Source organism: Eleutherodactylus coqui, chromosome 5 (assembly GCF_035609145.1).
Source record: "Eleutherodactylus coqui strain aEleCoq1 chromosome 5, aEleCoq1.hap1, whole genome shotgun sequence".
Classification (NCBI taxonomy): domain Eukaryota; kingdom Metazoa; phylum Chordata; class Amphibia; order Anura; family Eleutherodactylidae; genus Eleutherodactylus; species Eleutherodactylus coqui.
The window spans coordinates 6,731,208-6,745,766 of record NC_089841.1 but is presented as its reverse complement, the minus strand read 5'-3'; the positions used below and the strand labels follow the sequence as shown (position 1 = coordinate 6,745,766).

Genomic DNA, 14,559 nt, shown 5'->3' with positions numbered 1-14,559 from the left:
CAATCTGAGGGTGTCGATGGGCTAGAATAGCAGCCTACGGCCTGTTGAAGGCGCCCATGTCTGCCACGCATAGATGCCTATCAAGTCCTGCCTGAGGCTAAATGAAAACTAGCTATATACTGCAATAGTGAAGTGATCACAAGTTAAAGTCCCCTGTGAAAACTAAATAAGTGTTAAGAAAAAAAATGTTAAAAATTTAATAAACAGTAAAAACATGAAACAAATATTAAGTCTAAAAAAGTTAATCTCCCCATAAACCATTCTAAAGAATGAAACTGCACGTATTTGCTATCATAGTCTGAAGTATTACCATATCACCATATGTATCCTGCATGGTGAGGCTGTAACCAAAGATGGGATGCCAGAATTCTGGTTTTTATATATTCCAGCTCCCAGCAGCAGGAACTTAAAAAAAGATCATAAACATGTATGCCCCCCAAAATGGTGGTAATAAAAACTACATCTGACCCCACAAAAAACGGTCCCTGACAGCCCAAACGGCGAAAAAATGAACCAGATGCAGGTCTCAGAATACGGCAACAGAAAGCAACTTTTGTTTAGGAACAGTTTTTATTTTCATTTTAAAAAATAGAAACAACTACCGTGTTTCCCCGATAGTAAAACACCCCCGATTGTAAGACGTATCGGGGGTGTCAGGGGGGTCGGCCAATGTAAGCCGTACCCCGAAAGTAAGACATACCGTAGAAAAAAAAAAATCATTACTCACCTCCCCCGGCGTCCTGTCGCGCTCCGGCAGGCTGTCGCTCGCTCCTCGTCCCCGGCGCAGCATTGCTTTCTGAATGCGGGGGCTTGAAATCCCCGCCTCCAGAAAGCTAATACACACGCCGTCAGCCAGTTACAGAATGGCTGTGATTGGCTGAAGGCGCACGTGGCTTCAGCCAATCACACTATTCAATGACCTGAGGAGTGTGCAGCCATTATATACAGCCTATTATCATGGCCACGCAAACAGCCTGAGTTGTGACCGTAATTATGAAAACCATATTATTATGTTGGATTAACCCCTTAAGGACCAGACCCTTTTAGGGATTTTACCCCTGTGGTGGTTTTACTGCCCTATTTTGTTTTCTTCAGCTGCTAACATTAATTCTGCTGTGTTTTTTTCCCGTGACGTATAGCTCTTTTTTGTAAATATTTTTCACTGAATTTTTTCAGTTTTCTAGTTTTATTGGGGGTAAAAAGCTAAAAAAGAGGGTTTTTTAAAAACATTTTATAGTTTTTAGTTTTTGTTTTTTTTAGTATATTAACACTAAAATAAAGTACAGGAACGGGTTCCTCATTTTGTTTCGGATGTTTTGTAATATTTATGGGTTTGGATTACAGGGCACATATGGCGACCATTTTGATTGGCATTAGCTTTGGGTTATTTTCTTTCTTATGTATATATTGTTTTATTCTGTAATTTTTCTTTTTACTATCTATGTCCCCCATGACGACATAGAAGACCTCTGGGGGACAGTCACATGTTTTGTTTTTTATTTGCCATTTTTCCACTGTAGCCTCATCCATAGGAGCCCCAGTTACAGGGAGAAACATCCCCTGTAGTGACATTAGTCACTGGCAGAGGTGATCAGGGTCTGCTGGGAGCCTGCAGCTCTGCTGTGCCAGAGGTGACCCGGTGATCACATGACTGCCAGCTCACGTAGTGGAATAAAGACTTTCACTTTTTAGTATGTGGCGCTCATTGAGCGATGTGCACTAAATAAAAGGAGGAGGCAGAGAGGGTGAAAACCCACTTCACCCTTCTCCTCCGGGTTTTTAGCTGTGACTTAACTGCTGACAACCCACCCTGATTTTGATTGATTGCAGAAGGCTTTAATCCTCACTATAATTTTACATATGGCTGGGCTTTAGGGCTTATTTAGACGACCGTATATCAGCTCGGTTTTCACGCCGAGCCGATATATACGGTGTCCTTGTCTGAGGGGGGGGGGGAGGGAGAATGGAAGAGCCAGGAGCAGGAACTGAACTCCCGCCCCTCACCACTATTTGCAATTGGAGGGGCGGGACAGGGCGAAGCTAAGTGCCGTTACTTAGCTCCGCCCCCGTCTCGCCCCCTCCTATTACATATAGTGGAGAGGGGGCGGGAGCTCAGTTCCTGCTCCTGGCTCTTCCATCCTCCTCCCCCTGCAGTCAAGGACACCGTATATCGGCTCGGCGTGAAAACCGAGCCGATATACGATCGTCTGAAATAGCCCTTAAGCCCGGGACCAAGTGCCGTAAATTTACAGTGCTTGATCCTTAAAGGGTTGAAGCAATGCTCAATTGCTATTTAAGGGCCAAATGTGTCAGCAGAGGACGGGCTTGATTCTAAGGCAATTTTGAGTTCTGTCCAGTGTAGGTTTATATAGTAAAAGTGGTCATTGGGTATAGGACCACAATCCTTGACTCTCATTGATATACGATTGTTGTAGAGTTAGGTTCAGAAGGATGTGAACGTTACCAGAAGGACTTATGCTGCTCCTTCCAGCTGGATCCACTTCTGGCTTAACCTAGAAAACAAATTGTACCTCAAACTGCGTCACAAACTATGGGGTGTGTTTGCAGTCTACTAAGAAGCTTATGGAACCCCAATTAAAAAAAAAGTTGGGGCGCTGTGTAAAATATAAAATAAAGCTCCCGAAAAAAGAATAAAATGATTTTGAAATCTCATGTAACCATATTTCGAACATGGAACACATAGCAGAAGGGGGAAGGGAAACCTTTTTCCATTTCATTTAAAAAATGAACCCATTTAGAAATTGATGGCAGCAACACATCTCACAAAATATATACAAAGCCCTCACTGATAGAGACCTTGTGTGGATGGAGCAGATGTTCTACAACCTCCATACATACTGCGCAGCATTGATGGTGCCTTTCAGCATGTGTGAGCTGCCCATGCCATAGGCATGAATTCAACTACGTACCATCAGAAATGCAGACCTAAGCGCTGATGGTATGTAGTTGAATTCATGGTATGACGCTCTTCTCTTGAGTCTGCAGGACACGGCGTCCGCGGTTTCCAAACAAAATTTCACATTTTGATTTATCTGACCACAGAACAATTTTCCATTTTACCTCTGTTCATTTTAAATGAGCTTTGGCCCAGAGAAGACGCCGGCATTTCTGGATTGTGTTGTTATATGGCTTGTACTTGGCATGATACAGGTTTAGCTTGCTTTTGTAGATTTCACGATGAACTGTGTTCACAGACAATTATTTTTGGAAGTCTTCCTGAGCCCATGCAGTGATGTTTATTATAGAATCCTGTTTATTTTAATACAGTGCCGCCTGAGGGCCCGTAGAGCTCGAGCATCCAGTATTGACCATCGACTTTATACCTTGTGCACATTAATTTCTCCTGATTCTCTGAATCTTTTGATGATGTTCTGTGCAGTCGGTGGTGGGATATCCAAAGTCTTCACAATTTTAGGAACATTTTCCTGAAATTTTTTAGCAGTTTTTAGATACAGTTTTTCACAGATTGGTGAACCTCTGACCATCTTTACTTCTGAGAGACTCTGCCTCTCTAACATACTCTTTTTATATCCATTATGTAACTTAGAATATGGACCCCCAGCTGGTTTTCATTAGCACAACTTATTTTTCCAGTCTTTTGTTAATCCTGCCCCAACTTTTGTGATGTGCGTTGCTGCCATCAATTTCTAAATGAGTAATTAAAAAAAAAATAAAAAGTGGAAAACTGTCTGTTTCCCCTTCTGATATGTTCTATGTTCCACTATGAATAAAATATGGTTAGATGTGATTTTTAAAACATTGCATTCTAATTTTTTATCTTTATATTTATTTACATGTTACACAGCGTCCCTATTTTTTTGTAATTAGGGTTGTAGTTTTCCTACTGTATTGTTTGAAAAAAAGAATCACAGAATCCATTTTTGATCCTAGCAGAAAATCGCTCAGAGGAAAACTTCATGGTATCTGTAACTTATAAAGTGGAAGATGAAGATATCCCACCGCTCTACTCAGGAGAAAACCTCATTACCCTTGATGTACATCCAGGACTTCACAGTACAGATCTGTCCTATAATCCCTCTGATCAGGAGGAACCTTCTCCTGGCCGATCGCAGATTGTTGCTCCAAGTACAAGTCTGGAAGGGGGTGAATGGTTTCAGTGTGGTGAATGTGGAAAACAATTTACAAGAAGCTCAAGTCTTTTTAAACATAGAATAATTCACAAAGGAGAGAAGCCATACTCCTGCTCAGAATGTGGAAAATGTTTTAGCTATAAATCATGTCTTCATCAGCATGAGAGAAGTCACACGGAAATGAAAGTGTACTCCTGTTCAGAATGTGGGAAATGTTTTAGCTATAAATCAGGCCTTCGTCAGCATGAAAGAATTCACACAGGAGAGAAACCGTTTTCGTGTACACAATGTGGGAAGTGCTTTATAAATAAATCAGACCTTGTTAAACATGAGAGAATTCACACAGGAGAGAAGCCCTACTCATGCTCAGAATGTGGGAAATGTTTTATAAATAAATCAGACCTTGTTAGACATGAGCGAATTCACACAGGAGAGAAACCATATTCTTGCTCTGAATGTGGCAAATGTTTTACAAATAAATCAAATCTTGTTGCCCATGAGAGAACTCACATAGGAGAAAAGCCGTATTCGTGTTCAGAATGTGGGGAATGTTTCATGGACAAATCAGTGTTTGTCAAACATGAGAAAATTCACAAAGGAGAGACTCCATATTCATGTGCAGAATGTGGGAAATCTTTTTTTAAAAAATCAGTATTTGTCAAACATGAGAGAATTCACAAAGGAGAGAAACCGTATTCATGTTCATTATGTTGGAAACGTTTCATGAGTAAATCAGATCTTGTTAAACATGAGAGAATTCATACTGGAGAGAAGCCGTATTCATGTGATGTGTGTGGGAAATGTTTTGCACAAAAATCAGATCTATCTAAACATGAGAGAATTCACACAGGAGAAAGACCATATTCATGTTCAGAATGTGGGAAATGTTTTATAGATAAGTCACATCTCGTTAGACATGAAAGAATTCACACAGGTGAAAAGCCGTACTTGTGTTCAGAATGAGGGAAACATTTTATTACTAAAGCCAATCTTAAAGGAAATCTGTAGTCACAGGCAAACAGATTGCAATGATTTGCCTGTCTTATGTATCTTTGAAGTAAAATTATATTTCCTGGATATGTTACGGCAGCATATAATGGGTTAATTATCTTGATCCCTACTCTGAATAGAAGACCTATTAAACTGCAGTGAAACAATTAACTTAAGATACCTTTTGGGATGATTGTCTGTGCTTTTAGAAAGTGGAGTCAGAGTGCCCGGAAAACTCTTCCAGTTGCCTGCCTCCATTCACCATAAAGGTCAGTCATTCAAAGATTGAGCGACTCCCATTTATAGTGAGCGAGAAGCTGCTCAGTAGTAATTCTGTTTCAGTGAGCATTTATTTTGGCAACTAGAAGCCTGTGTACCTTTACCTTATTACACCAGCTATCCACAGGTAAAGCACACACAAAAGACAGCAGAGTGAATAAGTCTGTGACCTTCGAATTCTCTCTGAAGATGAACATTTATATCTGAAAATTGAGACAAAGTTTTCTTAGCGCTCCCCTGTTGGCCTTCAGGCTGTTGAATGAAACTTGTGAACACCATGGTGCATGAGGTTGCCCTGAGATAGCACAGTCTGATGCAGTGGAGGTCTCCAGATTCTGCCCTTCAACAGAGATAATGCTAGGGAAAACCATACATTTGGATGGTTATTCTCTTCGCTTCTTGTTGAGAACCCTCATGATGAGAGGTAGGCGAGGAAAAACATAAAATCAACATGTTCTGCCAGAACATGGACAGGACATCTATCCTCCCAGAATGGTCTGCTTTTTGTAAGGAACAGAATCTGGGAGTCTTCATATTGCTCCTGGTCACCGTGACATCTGTGACTGATGTTCCCCACCTGAGTAATCTGTTGAAAGGTGCCTGGGTCTGGACTTAATTACCGCAGATGAATGATATTCCCTCTCAACTAGTCGACTGATATTTAGGGTGCCTTGTATATGCACCTCCAAATCAACCAGATCTGCAGTCATTCCTTGGCAAGTGAGGAATTCCTGGTCCGCCCATCTGTTGATGTAACATACTGTTTCCAAATTTTCGGATAGATCAGGACTTCTGAACTGAGTAGGGAGGACTGGAAGTACAAAAAGATCTTAATCTCTGCTTTGAGGACCATGTACCTTGTGATGCTATGATTGTTCACACCCAACCTCCGCCTGTGACATCTGATATCAGGAATACAGGATGCTGATGCTCTAGAGAACTGCTGCACGAAGAGCCACCATCTGAGATCTTGTTTTGTGTCCTCTGAACTCGCTAAGATGGAATCCAAGGTGTGCGAATCTCTATCCCACAATGTCAATATGTTGGACTACAGCATATGGAAGCGTGCCTCTGCCCATGGGATGGCAGCTCTAGCTTTTGTGAGCAGACCAAGGACTTTCATGGCAAAGTGACCTGTTACTTGAGATTCTGGCATTAATGTTTAGAGATTGTGTGATAGGTTGTGTATCCTGTTGTCTCAAAGTCTGTTGGACATCTGAAGGGTATTTATTTGAAATTTTAGAAATTTCACCTTTCTGACTGGTGTGTGGTTGGACATGTTACAAACCTTTTAAAAACCATGAGAAGCCAGAAGGTAATGAGTGAACTCTTCATATGGAAGTACAAAAATTCATTTCAACTTGAGTTCCTCAAGTTGTGCCTTGAACTACCCTAGAATGGAAAGTGCTTCTGACTGGGATGCAGGAAGGGATATCAGAGGACGGAATCTCCTACTTGTCCGACCAGAGGCTCAGACAATATGTAAGCTGCCAATGTTTAGCATTTTTCTTGTACCGGTTAAATATATGCAAAAAAAAAAAAAGAAATCCTTGGTCTAGTATAAATATAAAGGCATCTCCGTGGTGAAATCTCTACCCATCAGGGCTCCTGCACACTTGTATTTTTCTTGTGTGTTTTTTCACAGGATTTTGCTACTTTTTTAATGTAAAAGTCAATAGAACTTCCTAATGCTAAAAACGCACTGCGATTTTCATGTGATGCGTTTTTAACATTAGAAAGTCCTTTTGATTTTCGCGTAAAAAAAATGCTGCAAAAATCGCATGAAAAATGTGCAAGAGAAAAATCACTAAGAAGCGAAGATTCTGCGGCCCGGCAATCGGAATGTTCTTTAATTCTGTCCACTAATGGGGTAGTAGAAAAATAGGTGTGCTCCATTCTTTCTCTGCCTTTTATGTGTGTCACTTGTGGTTAATTGGTGTCATTAGCTAAGTTAATTGATTTATTACTGTTTAATATGTCTTCTATTCAGAATCCTGATCAATGGAATTAACCCATTATGTGCTGCCATAGGATATCCTGGAAATGTCTGACAAGCTGATTTGCAGATGTCTTTCTTAAGGCCCATTTACACGGAGCGATGATCACTGAAAAATTGCTAAAAAGCGATCATTTGAGCTATATTTGTTGCGTCTAAACACGCGCCCATCATGCAGTTTTCGTGCTGATCGTTACATTAGGGCCAACCTAAAAATCGGCGGTCAGAATTATCAGTGGTTCTCCATGGGTAGTGCTGATAGCATTGTTTCCCGACGAAGAACAAAGAAGTTTAAAGCAGATAAGAGCCCTTGACTATTCAGTGCATTCAGCGAAGGCTTCATTTTCACACTTAATTGCTCTTAAGTAGCTGAATAGCTACTTAATAGTTCATGCAAAATGATCGCTCAGAGCTGTCAAACTGTTGTTTGAATTATCTTTGAGCGATCATTGCTCCGTGTAAGTGGGCCTTTAGCCTTTATTCCCACGAGCGTATATACGCGCCTTTTTGCCCACGTAAATACATCAGGCCATCTCCATGAATGCATTGGATTGAAAGCATTCCTTCCAATGGCCGGTGTATTTATAAGCTAATCGGCTCGTCTGTCTCTACTTCATACATAAAGATGGTGACTGATTGACTTCTCACCTGTACGACGCATTTGATGATCTCTAAAGGCATTCTGATCTAGAGGTGGAGAATGTTTTACAAGGAAATGAGAATTCACACAGAGCAGAAAGCAGCTACTTGTTTGGAATGTGGGAACTATTGTAAATAAAGATTACTCCAGACCTCACAGCCTCTGAAAATGTATTGTCTAGCGGAATTAGCCCGAATCTACCAAAGATCAACTGTGATCGGGACCCATGGGAGAAGGAAGAGACGTTCATTGTAGCAGTGACGCTGAATTGTCAGCATGTACCTCACGTTTATTATTTATTTGTACATTCTTAAGTTTTTAAAACATGGTTGTCGTCATAATGTGAAATGATAGATTGTCTCCACAGCTTTATCTGGTGCATAAGACAATGCATTGGAACACATCTAACAAAACCTGGGGGGGGGGGGGGGGGGGGTGAGGGAATTTATCCTGTGTTCCTTTAAGAGCCGCAGTTAGTGCATCTCCATGGTCTCCTCTATTACATTAAACCACATTAACATGGACGGAGGCGCAGTCTGCCACCAAAGCCTAGGGATACAAGCTCTTGCTGCATTCACCAGATGGTATACCACCGGCTATTTGTACATGACCAAGGGCATGTCGCTGACATGCAACAAGAATAGCACGGGTGATTTGGGTAGGATGAAGTTCGTGAATTTGGAAGTAATTCGCCACACTTCAGACCAGCAACTAGTCCGTATTAGACAGTCCCAAAAAATGTGTAGCTTTGTGTCCTGCTCTCCTCCACATCTCCAACACAAAGGGGACACCGTGGGGGACATTGCATGTAGGCGAGAAGGGAACCTCTACTGGTGTGTGAGGATCCTAAACCCTGATTCCTGAATTTTGCAAGAAATGAAAGAATTGTGTGAATGTAAAAATCTTGCATCTTTGTTCCTGCGTGAGTGACATGGACAGGTCTCTTACCCAGATTTGAAGGTATGAGGGAACTGGTACACCTGCATGGGAGTTCAATAAATTATAGATGCTTTAAAGACAGTGTCTAGAGGGGCCCCCTTCTATGCATACTTGCATAGCTGTTCGAAAGGAGTTTTAGCATGGGTGAATCCTCTGGGATGGGGTAGGGATGTAAAGAAATGCTGAAGCTGGATTATCTGCCATGAAGACAATGGATGCCGATCTATGGAAAGCACAATTTTCTCTGCTGATATCCATTAAGCTTCCTGTAGAAAGTTACAAGCTCTAAATATTTGGTTGGCTATCTGTCTGCGGAAAGCCCTGCTCTTTGAACGAGGTGGAAAAAATGGGATTTCCTAGTATTGGAAATACTGGGGAGGAAGCAGAAAGACCTTAGAGGTCATCTCTATAGTAGGGCCTACGGTGGGATGGTCTTTAATCTCTTAGGGAGGGTCGCTCTAGAGCCAGGGCAGTGCCGTTAAGGGCCAAGGGAAAGATTCTCCCTCTGTAAATACCCACTGCTTGATGTCCCCATGTCTATGCCAGTCGACCACTCTTAGTAAATGAGATGCTTGGTGTGCTTTCATATCAGGCAACCCCATTCCTCCTTCCGATTTAGGCCTAACAAGTATGGAACAAAATATGCAAGTTGGTTTGTCCACCCAAATTCATTTTAAAGCTTGAACCTACCGAACCATGAGAATAATGCTGATCTAATCTCACCTAAAATACCTGGGACGTTAGCTGAGTGGAGGTCTTTTGTATCTGTGGCTCGGTGACTGCCTAGGTACTTTATATGATCTTTGACCCAGCAGAAGGAAAAGGACTCTTTCATAACTGATATTAGAGGTTGGGTTAAAGAAATGGTAAATGCTGCAGATTTTTGGTAGTTGATTTTAATGTCGGAGAGTTGAGTGTATTGACAAAATTCGCCCAATACATTTTGAAGTGAGATGCTTGGTGTCGAAAGAAAGGATAATAAGTCATCGGCTTAGGCAGCGACTTTGTGCACGGAACCTCCCGTCTGGATTCCTAAAATTTGAGGACTGAAATGAACATGTCCAAGGAAGGGGCCAAAGAGAGCAACCCTGCCTCGTACCATTTGAAATCTTCCCCCGTCTCTGCTCTGCCTCCCACTTTACTAACTCCCCTCTTCCACTGTCAGATCACAACCTCCTCTCTTTCTCCATCAGGCACCTTAGCATCTCTCTAGAACCTCCTATTGCACCTCTAGGAACCTCCAGTCCGTCCGCACTCATCATTTCATTGAGACTCTCCAGTCCTCCCTGTCCCCTATCTCTCTCCTTTCCTGCTCTAACCTGGCAGCCAAACACTGCAACATCACCTTCAGACGTGCCTTGGATGAAGCAACACAGACCGTGACCCGAACCGTCAACTGCAGACCACGACTACCTTGGCTCACACCCCAAATGCTCTTAATCCGGTGGTGCTCTAGGTGCACTGATTGGCTGTGGAGAAAATCAAAGCTGCCAGCAGACTTCCTCCACTTCAAATTCATGCTTTAAACTTATAACCTAGCCCTTCACCATGCCAAGCAAGTTTATTTCACCTTCCTTGTCTCCTCACTATCCCACAACCACAAGCAAGTCTTTGACACCTTCCACTCCCTCCTCAGCCCCGAAGAACAGGCCCCTGTGACGGATTTGACACCCAACTATACACCTCTTCTCGTGAGATCTCCGAATCATTGCTCCAAAATATCACCGACTGTCTTGTCAGTTGTCTTTTAACACTATGTTCTCTCTTTTTCTCAAATGTAACCTCTCTAAAACTTCTTTTTTTCCGCCTTCCAACCAACCTCCCATCAACATCTCCATTCCAGTCTCTGGCAACATCATAACCCCTAGACAGCACCCCCGCTGCCGTGGGGTCACACTGGACTCTGACCTCTCCTTTTCCCCCCACATCCAATCTCTGGCCCAAACATGCCACATGCACCTCAGAAATATTGTTAATATCCGGCCGTTCCTCACCATGGACACGCTAAAGACACTCATGGTCGCCCTCATCCACTCCCGACTCAACTACTGCAACTTACTAAAATTAAAGCATCTGCAGGGCATAAGCTCAGGATTACTAGCCCGGATATTCCATTTACCTTATTTGTAAGGAGCATTTAAAAATTTGTAGTCGTCAGAGTTACCATGACCTTATGACAATTTAACTCTTGGTTTCCCTCTGTAATGAGGATACTATTCTTTAGGGCTAATTCCCACGGGCGGATTTCCACCGCGTGTTACGCCGCGTTGCCCTATTGAACCTAATAGTGCAATGCTCACTGTGCAGAATTCCGCACTGTATAATCACACGTCCTCACCTGCGGCATGCTCTATTTGCCGCGGGTGTACATGCGGACGGCTTCCATTGCAGTCAATAGAAGCCGTCCGTCACACTATCTTCCGCTGAAAACGCTTCCCCGCCTACCACCAGCCGCGTCATATGACACGGCCGGCGCGTCATGTGCAACTGTGGGCGTGTCATATGACGCTGCCTGTGTGTCACATGACGCTGCCGGCACGTCATGCACTCTATTGCGCATGTGCGCCGAAGCGTCATACGGGACGTCGGGCGGCAGATCTGGAGGTAATTATGGGGTCTCTGGGGGGGCGCCGTGACGGGCTCTCCTGCGGAATTTCGCTTGCTGAGCCTGTCACGGCCGTAGGCGCCAGGCCTTACAGTCCTCTGCATTTATTCAATTACCTCAACACTAACTAGGCAAAATAGAGACTGTGCTGCCATCTAGTGGTTAAATCTGTATCCATAGTAGAGGATTGTGAAGATATAACTCAGTCTAGTCTACAATTGCTAACCCTTTACTGCTACTCAGTGGCTGGACACAGTACTACAGCCTCCTTTAAATAATATAATACAATATTGATGCATCACAGAAGGGGAAATCAAGAATTAATAACAATCACAGAAAAATGGCCGTTACTTACTGACTGAGGAGTGCATATAGATGCATCCTCCTCTCACCATGCAGGTAGCTGACTACCAAATGGAGGAGCCAATATCACCTGTGCAGGACACCGATAAGACACCCACTCACACTGCCTCCTGATAATGAGGGGGGTGGATGCTTGGCGTACACTCCCACACATAGTGGATACAGGGTGCCAGACCATTCTGATATATGTAGTTCACCATGCAGACCAGCAACCTATTAATGACGCCATGATAATTCGGCAGGTGGCCCTGCATATCTGTCAGTGAACCACATTGGTACTGCCACCCTGGGCTCCTCCTGGAGTCTTAAAGCCACACTGCATGTGAATGATAGATAATATGTGCAAGGCATTGGTTGGATGTTGGCCAAGATACATGAGCCCACTAACCACTTCACAGTTCCTTGCGTTGTATCCACTATGTGTGGGAGTTTAAACCAAGCAGCCACCCCCCTCATTATCAGGAGGCAGTGTGAGTGGGTGTTTTATCGGTGCCTACACAGGTGTTATTGGCTCCTCCATTTGGTAGTCAGCTACCTGCATGGTGAGAGGAGGATGCATCTATATGCACTCCTCACCCAGTAAGTAACGGCCATTTTTCTGTGATTGAATACAATATTGATGGGGCGGTTCTCTTCTACCACACAACGTGATTAAGGAAGAGATTTTTTCTTTATTCTTCTAGTATTATGATCGTATATAAATCTTATTCTACACAAACTTTGTTACACTAACAATTTAATACATTAAAAGCAATTCAATACCCTGGGCGACCAATGACCTGCAGGGTAAAATCATGTTCTAGCGGATTCACACCCACAACCAGCACCCACAAGAGGACATAATTGGGAGAAGACTTTTCTCACTATTCTGATCTTTTGAGCTGTCGAATATAATTGGTCTGGAGAGGCAAAAACACAAGTCCTACTCAGATAAAAGCAGGAAAACCAGTCCAAAGTCAGCAGATATAATGACAAGAATATCCAAGTAAATTAGAGAGCTAGGCCATAGAACATCGGAGTTGGAGGAGCGCATTGACAACGCCACGAGAGTGTTGGAGTCTCACGAAAAAGAGGTGCATTTCCTCTATGGTAGACTAGAGGATGCAGAAAATAGAGCCTGCAGGGCTAACTCGCATATACACGGTCCTCCAGCGACTATCTGAGACCTACAATCACTGCCTTATTTGAGGAACTCTGCCGAAACATCCTATTGGAAAGGCTACTGATGGACAGAGTCCACAAAGCTCTATATGCCCGTAAGCTGAACGGCCCACCATGGGGTATTGTATTAAAGCTCCATTACCATCGCACCAAAGAACAAATATTACAGGCAGCCTAACCGTCCTCTTGCCTATCATTACAAAGCCATGATTACCAGCCCTTCCCTGACCTGGCCCCTTCAACTCTTGCCAAATGTAAAGCTCTGAAGCCATACCTGAAATCTTATGACAAAAAAAATCCAATATAGATGGTTTCCTATTCAAATTGATGTTCTCCCATCAAGACAAAACCCACACGACCCTGTCCCCAGAAGGAGGCAGACTGTGATTCGAAGATCTACAATTTTAGCTACCATCCCTAAAGCCAAACACCTCTACTCACGCACCGACTACCAGATCCGCACAGGGATCACCCAAAAATAAAAGCCTGTGAGTTGGACAAACAGACACCGCTAATCATCCTCAATTCACATTACTGACCGTACCTGGTCCACCTATTCTAATACTGCTGAAATAGGACAATGAAATGACAGACAAAAAAGTTTATGCTTTTTACCCCCCCCCCCTCTCCTTTTTTTTGTTTTTCCTTTTTCCCTCCCCCTATTGGGTAGCCTGTTTTATACTGAGATATCTTTGATAGCTTGGATTTACATTTTTTTAGGACTCAAATTTAAGCATTTATTTGCAACAATACAGAAGTGTCCGAGCAGCGGCTGAGATCAGGTCGCCTATGTTCTGGCAAATCTAAAGAGGCTAACCAAATTTTTCCTCCCAGGAGGGGAGGGAATTCATTAAAACCCCACTTTTTTTCTTATTTTCCCTCCTCCTCTTTCATACTAAGACTCCCTGGGTTGCTCAGATTCACATTTATTCTTGACTTATAAGCATCGACATTGCAACATTATGAAAAACGTCAAGGTAGAATCTCCCGCTTGGAGGGTAGGTGGCTTATATTCTACTTATTCTAAAAAGGTTACGCTAACCGAGGATGGAATTCTTCCTCGGGAAGGAGGGAGAAGAGCGGGAACTTACTGCCCCTTTTAATTTTTTTCCCCCTCTCCCTATTTCTTGAGTTTCTTCTTCCCTTTCAACTCAGATTTACAGTTTGCACTACATTCCTCTTGGGTGCTGATGTGGCACACCGCCCTGTAGGTGGGCGAGAAATGACCATACCGTCAACTGAAATAATTGAATATAAAGCAAGTGGCATCAAAGTTGTTCTGATTATTATCCTAACCGGTTGGCCATTCTCTCCAATCCCTCTTCCCCCACCGCGTGTGGATTCCTGACCCTAAAGTAAAAACACAATTACCTTTTTCATAACTTCGCTTAACGCTCTAAAACTTTTAGGTACTACAAAAGCATACTCACATATCCTATGCTTGCAAGAAACCCATTTCTCTAGTAATTCCTCT

General features: G+C 42.9%; 1 protein-coding gene across 2 annotated transcripts in view; it reads left to right on the top strand.

The window, feature by feature from the left end:
- LOC136627288 (zinc finger protein ZFP2-like) overlaps positions 1 to 8,173 on the top strand; it is a 31,521-nt gene extending 23,348 nt beyond the window's left edge. For both annotated transcript variants that reach the window (XM_066602275.1, XM_066602276.1), the window contains exon 6: positions 3,913 to 8,173. In XM_066602275.1, the coding sequence (XP_066458372.1) occupies positions 3,913 to 5,075 (1,163 nt within the window). In that variant the 3' untranslated portion in view covers positions 5,076 to 8,173. The remainder of the gene's footprint in view (positions 1 to 3,912) is intronic.
- The last annotated feature ends 6,386 nt before the right edge of the window (positions 8,174 to 14,559 follow it).